Source organism: Salmo salar, chromosome 12, assembly GCF_965601325.2.
Source record: "Salmo salar chromosome 12, fSalSal1, whole genome shotgun sequence".
Classification (NCBI taxonomy): Eukaryota; Metazoa; Chordata; class Actinopteri; order Salmoniformes; family Salmonidae; genus Salmo; species Salmo salar.
Window position 1 is genome coordinate 56,121,338 of NC_138302.1, and position 7,127 is coordinate 56,128,464.

The 7,127-nt window shown below is 41.6% G+C and overlaps 1 protein-coding gene across 3 annotated transcripts; it reads left to right on the top strand.

Moving 5' to 3' along the window:
* The first annotated feature begins 241 nt into the window (after window positions 1-241).
* On the top strand, window positions 242-5,599 carry dram2b (DNA-damage regulated autophagy modulator 2b). 3 transcript variants are annotated; one of them, NM_001140482.1, is given in 9 exon segments: window positions 339-501; window positions 1,244-1,454; window positions 1,615-1,682; window positions 1,803-1,945; window positions 2,183-2,360; window positions 2,611-2,693; window positions 2,768-2,860; window positions 4,168-4,550; window positions 4,633-5,564. In NM_001140482.1, coding segments are annotated over 7 exon segments (819 nt in total). In that variant the 5' UTR covers window positions 339-501; window positions 1,244-1,323; the 3' UTR covers window positions 4,291-4,550; window positions 4,633-5,564.
* The last annotated feature ends 1,528 nt before the right edge of the window (window positions 5,600-7,127 follow it).

Sequence of the window (7,127 nt, forward strand, 5' to 3'; positions counted from 1 at the left end):
ACAATAATGGCAGCGCTATAATATTATTTGTGCTATAAAGTCGATTAAATGTTTTCCTGTTTTCATATTGTTAAACAACAATAAAAAATATTTCAGCATAAAATGTTATGAATTTCGTTCAATTGTTACTTTCTACCATCGTCACGGGGGGACTTTTATTTTGAAGGGAAATCGCCGAGATCCCAGCGTTTTTCTTGATATGTCTTGCGTATTGTTGCTGATGGAACAAGAGGTCTCTTTATTGACGTTCGCTACAGATCTGGGTATTTCAATGCCACGCCTCTTCTGGAAGACTAACAGGAAGTAATGAGCTAGTGGTTTTAGTTCAGAAAGCGTGACCTAATTCATCATCTGGGTCATGTAGCCTTCATTTAATCAGAGCGATCTAAAGAATAGACTAGAAATATTAGCTTTTTCTGCTTTCCCGCTGTTCATTGTTGGTCTTTTGTGAGACCGAATTTAGTGTGATGAGGTGACAACAAAGGAACCGCTTTTTTGAAGGTACAGTTTATTGCCGCGTACAGAACAACTGGGAACTCGGAAAAATACTCAAGCAAATAATGACGTCAGATTTTCAGGTCGGAAAGTCGGATCTCTGGAAATAAGCCCGAGTGTCCGAGTTTAAATTTCGATTTGGACTGACCGTTCGAATCAAGTTTTCCATTCGGAGCTCGTCTTTCTGCGTTCCCAGTCGTTTTGAATGCACCGAAGTCGGAGATTTCCGAGCTCCCAATTGTTTTGAACGCAGCATCAAGCCTGCAAACCGAACTCTGGACCTGGAAGCCAGTTATACTGCATTCATTCATTGTTTCCCTCTAATCAGGGACTTGTTTAGATCTGGGACACCAGGTGTGTGCAATTAATTATCAGGTAGAACAGAAAACCTGTATATTGTTCACTCTACTTATTTTATTAAACAGTATCATGTATTGTAGCATCATTGTAAATAAGAATTTGTTCTTAACTGACCTGCCCAGTTAAATAAAGGTTATTTAAAAAAATAAATACATGTATGCATTGTGGCCTACCAAATGTAACTAGCCCACTGTATCTCAAGTCACTTGACAACATCAAGCCACACAACTAATAGAGGAACTGAGAAATGAGATCACATGGCAAGAATACATTGTAGTCTCTTGATGCTAAGCTTTTATCCAGAACGAGGAAACAAGACTGTGCAGCAGCTTCAGCTATTTTGTGTGTGTGTGTGTGTGTGGTGCCTCACATAATCCAATATCTACAGGTGAAGGCAATATACCAGCATCTGTGGTCTAACTTCGATAGGCTACTGGTGGTTTGACACACACACACACAGCAGAGGATATGTGGTGGTTCCAGCAGGGTCTGTGTATTCTACCTGTGGCTCTGGTATTATGGACGGCGGCCACGTTCATCTTTGCTTACATCACTGCTGTGCTGCTGAGACATGTGGACCCACTGGTGCCATACATCAGGTCAGACACAGGCTCAAAACACCATCCTCTGTCTTTTTACCATTATACTTGCAATCACTTCACTTTATAAGTAGTAGACACAATTTACATGTATTACAATTGTACATTACATTGTGATAGTAGGAGATTACATTTTTGATGGTCATGTTTCTGTTCACAGCGACACGGGGACGGTTGCCCCAGAGAGATGTGTGTTTGGAATCATGCTGGACATCTCAGCATACTTAGGTAACACCACTATTACCTCTCGGATTCCTCTTTGGAATATAGCAATACATTTGAAACCAGCTGTAAATTGGACTGAATTTGTGACTATGTTTCGAATTGTGATCATGTTTGTCGTGGCAGGCATAGCCACCATGTACGTACGCTACAAGCAGGTCCAAGCCTTGACAGTCGAAGAGGAGTCGAAGCTGCATAAACTCAACCTCTTGGGTTTGGTGCTGGGATGGACCAGCTCCTTTGGCATGTGCATTGTTGCTAACTTTCAGGTACCCATTGACACGTACGGTGTGTGTGTGTGTGTGTGTGTGTGTGTGTGTGTGTGTGTGTGTGTGTGTGTGTGTGTGTGTGTGTGTGTGTGTGTGTGTGTGTGTGTGTGTGTGTGTGTGTGTGTGTGTGTGTGTGTGTGTGTGTGTGTGTGACACGAGTCTTGTTCCTGTTTGTTTTGATGACAGTGTATGTAAATGTGGTACTACAAAATCATTCTCTCTCTCAACAACAACCAGAAAACGACTCTGTTCTCCATGCACCTGGTGGGGGCAATATTGACGTTTGGTGTGGGGGCACTGTACATCCTGGTGCAGACCTTGGTGTCTCTGTACATGCAGCCTCACGTCCACGGGAAGAGCATCTTCTGGGTCCGACTCAGCATCGGAGTCTGGACCTTTGCCAGCATCATCAGCAGTATCCTCCACTATTTCTGCAACAAGAAAATATGAAATCATGATTCATTGTTGCTGATAATAGAATGTTGTTGCTATAAGACAATGCCATTCGATTACAGTGAAAGGAAGCTGTGAACTTGTGAAACAAATTGCAAGGACCTCTGACAGCTTGTTCAAGATCCAAACGTTCTGAAATATTGCAAGAGTTGCCCTCTGTAACACAGCTCTAGCCCCTGCCTGTTGTGCTCCTTAACCCCCTCATCTCTCAGTGTTTGTGTCATCTGTCATCATGTACAGCAGTCTACCTGGAGTGGACGTGGCTCATAAACTGCACTGGATACCTGGAGAGACGGTCAGTAGACTTTGTGATAGTTTGTGCTTGTGTTAGCGTGCGTGTGTGTGTGCTAACAGCTCTGTCTGTTGCAGGGCTACATCCCTCACATCATCAGCACCATCTCTGAGTGGTCTCTGGCTCTCTCCTTCGTCAGTTTCTTCCTCACCTACATCAGAGACTTCCAGGTACCTAAGCTCTCCTCCTCACTTCACTCACTCCATCACTTGGACCAGACAGAATATATGTTCAAATGAAACTTTATTTGTCACATGCGCCGAATACAACATGTATAGACCTTACTGTGAAATGCTTACTTACAAGCCCTTAACCAACAGTTCAGTTCAAGAAAGAGTTAAGAAAATATTTACCAAATAAACTAAAGTAAAAAATAATAAAAAGTAACACAATACAATAACGAGGCTATATACAGGGGGTACCGGTACCGAGTCAATGTGCAGGGGTTCAGGTTAGTTGAGGTAATTTCTACATGTAGGTATGGGTGAAGTAACTATGCATAGATAATAAACAGTGAGTAGCAGCAGTGTACAAACAAATGGGTGGGGGTCAATGTAATAGTTCGGTGGCCATTTTATTAATTGTTCAGCAGTCTTATGGCTTGGGGGTAGAAGCTGTTGAGGAGCCTTTTGGTCCTAGACTTGGTGCTCCGCTACCGCTTGAAGTATCTAAGAAAACAGTCTATGACTTGGGTGACTGGAGTCTCTGACAATTTTTTGGGACTTTTCCTCTGTCACGGCCTAGTATATAGGTCCTGGATGGCAGGAAGCTTGGCCCAGTGATGTACTGGGCCGTGCACACTACCCTCTGTAGCGCCTTACGGTCAGATGCCGAGCAATTGCCATACCAGGCAGTGATGCAACCGGTCAGGATGCTCTTGATGGGAACTTGAAACTCTCTACGTTGTTAATGGGGGCCTGTTAGGCCCTCCTTTTCCTGTAGTCCACGATCAGCTCCTTTGTCTTGCTCACATTGAGGGAGAGGTTGTAGTCCTGGCACCACACTGCCAGGTCGCTGACCTCCTCCCTATGGGCTCTCTCATCGTTGTCGGTGGTCAGGCCTACCACTTTTGTGTCGTCAGCAAACTTAATGATGGTTTTGGAGTTGTTTGGCCACGCAGTCGTGGGTGAACAGGGAGTACAGCAGGGGACTAAGTACACACCCCTGAGGGGCCCCAGTGTTGAGGATCAGCGTGGCAGACGTGTTGTTGCCTACCCTTACCATCTGGGGGAGGCTTGTCAAGAAGTCCAGGATCCAGTTGCAGAGGGAGGTGTTTAGTCCTAGGTTCCTTAGATTAGTGATGAGCTTTGTAGGCACTAAGGTGTTGAACGCTGACAGCATTCAGTGGACAGCATTCTGACATAGGTGTTCCTTTTGTCCAGGTGGGCTGCAGCAAAATCCTGCGTACCCAATAGCTCTCAAGGGCAGAGGTTGGAGACCATGATTCTAACAACTGTTCTCCATTTTCCATCTGTAGAAAGTAACACTGCGGGCAGAGGTGGACCTACAGAGCAATCACCTCTACAATTCTCCACACTACAGCATCACTGCACAGGTCAACCAATCTGAGACCTCCCCACTGATGGCGGGGGGCATCTGAACAGGACAACTCCTAGTGGTGCGGTTGAGTCGAGCTGTAATTATGAACATACTGAATGGAATCAATGAGAATATAGAATGTTGACGGTGTGATCAACGAGCACTATTATAAACTGGGTGGTTCGAGCCCTGAATTCTGATTGGCCGAAAGTCGTGGTATATCGGACCGTATACCACGGTATGACAAAACATTTGTTTTTACTGCTAAAATTACGTTGGTAACCAGTTTATAATAGCAATAAGGCACCTCGGGGGTTTGTGGTATATTGGCAATATACCACGACTAAGGACTGTATCCAGGCACTCTGCATTGCGTTTTGCGTAAGAACAGCCCTTAGCCGTGGTATATTGGCTATATACCACAACCCCTCGGGCCTTATTGCTTAAATATACCGCTGAAAGACCTAATTCTCAGATAGTGTAAATTCCACATGCCCTTTTAAACTGACATTTTGGTTCTTGTTAGAAAGTAATTATATTTTTCTTAAACCTAAAGGGGATCGATCTGCTGATAAGACATGTATTTTTTTTTTCAGTAGTCAGAACACAACTAACCGGTATGCTATTCTCTACCAGCCACTCGAAGGTGCCAAAGAATCGTCAAGATGTTTGTTTCGGCTTTCTTAAATCATACAATGAGCATTTGTTGCGCTGTCTTACGTTTGTCTTTCATGAGAATTGATATCATTAGGTGGTTTAGAGCTTTATTTGCTCTACTTTGCTTTGGGATGTTAGGTTTAATTGATTTGAATGTTGCTCTCACTCTGTTAAAGTAGGATAATATAAGAATTGGGTTTGGCTGTAGGTTTGATCATTAGTGAATTATGGATTTTCTTGGGATGCTTTTCTATTAATTTTTATGTTTCTATTTTCCCCAATGATCATCTCTACCCATAAAAAGTCATGTGAATTTCTCTTTCCTGTAGAATAGATACAATATTGGTGAGATGTAAGGAGGTGCTTAATACAAGTTTTTGGTTATTTGAAGATGTTTGTTTCTACTAAAAGTTTATTTTGTTACAGCATATAAAACATTTCAGCTGGCCACTTTTTGCCACCAGTTTCTATAACCACCGGGAGGTGTGTGGAGAAGGTATTGCCATCATTGCTGTTAACTGGCCTGAATAATTCCATCAATCTGTTTCATGTTAACCTAATCAGCTATGCAGTAACTACATAGAAGCTTTACTTGTCTCATTCTCGTAAGAATGGAAAGCATCAAATTCACTGTTGTATATGAAGGCTTTATAACAGAATAAAACCTTTCACTTCTAACTTCGTTGTTGATTAAAGCAATAACAAACAAGATAGTTATGACCTTTATTGGTATATTGAGTCATTTACATCGTACCATACTATTATACAGTATATATTTAGTCATACATTTCATGAGAATGATAAGTCATACACACATGTCATTGTACTTAAACTGAACAAAAACATAAACACAATGTGTTAAGTGTTGGTCCCCTGTTTCATGAGCTCAAATAAAAGATACCAGAAATGTTCCATACCCACAATTATTAGGGATATATAGGGATTTTTGTTAGTGTAATGCAGGGTTTCTTCAACTTTTTCAGCCTGGGACCCAAATGAGAAATTCGGTATTTTCCTGGGACCCAAGCTTATGAAAACATGCAACTATACGTAAATATCAGTACATTTCATTGCCCTTAAGCCAGCCTAAAACAGACGCAATAAAGACAAATAACAATGAAATGAAATATAAATAGCTATTCATGTTTATTTTCCCCCATTAAAAACACTGTCTAGGTTGGAACTTTTGCTGTTAAACTATCATAAATCCATTTTCATTCTGAACTGGAATAAACTGATTGATCACATCACACAGATGTAGACCAGAAAACAAATGCAAAGCCCTAATGGGAGGTGTGTGACTGGTTGACGTTTTCAACAAGCAGGTCTATATTCTGTGCTCAGTTTTTGACAACCCTGAGATCATGCTCAGCATGGAGTCTGTTTCTGTACTTGTTTTTTAAGTATGCCAGAGTTGAGAACCCTGACTCATAGATATGTGGTGACAAACTGGATCAGAAAATCTACAGCTTTCTCAGTCAGGCAGGATACCACTTCCTGCTGTAGATGAACAACCCAGAACTGTGTGTTTTCCTCAAAAAGCATCTTGCTTCAATCAGATTATTCCAGTTCAGAATTTAAAAAAAATACTTGTATTTTAACAGCAATAGTTCCAACCTAGACTTGTTTTCACCAATAAGTTCTACAGTAAGATGTACAGTAGGCCTGATCATTTTTCATCTTCATATGTACTGTTGCTTAGGGTTGCACTAGTTAGGTAGTAGTTAGCTAGCTAGCTATTAGCTGTGTACAAGGGGATTGTTTGAGAAACCCACATCTACTACTATGATAGATTGTACTCCCTTATTTCTGCTGATCATCACCTGTTATAAAATGAGGTCTTGCTAGCTGACTTACTTTTCCACTGTAAAAGCACTGTTTCCTGAAGCATTCTGCCCTCTTCTGAAAGAACTCCCTGGGTTTAACTGTCACGCTCAGTGTTGCCAGGTTCAGCTCAAATCTCTAGCCCTATGACCTCTGAAAACCCACACACAAGGCCTGAAAACTACCCAAAAAATATGTTTTCGCAGCAAGAGAGGACTTGCCACATTTATCCATGAAATCCTTTTTCCATAACGTTATCGAGCGTTAAGGAATACGTAATTGTTTACGACGTAGGCTAAGAAGCAAAATTAGTTTTTCCATCAAAGTAATGATTCTTGTAAGTTTAAGAATATGTCGCAAGACAAAAGATAAATTGTAATTATAAACTGGGTGGGTGAAGCCCTGAATTGGTTGACA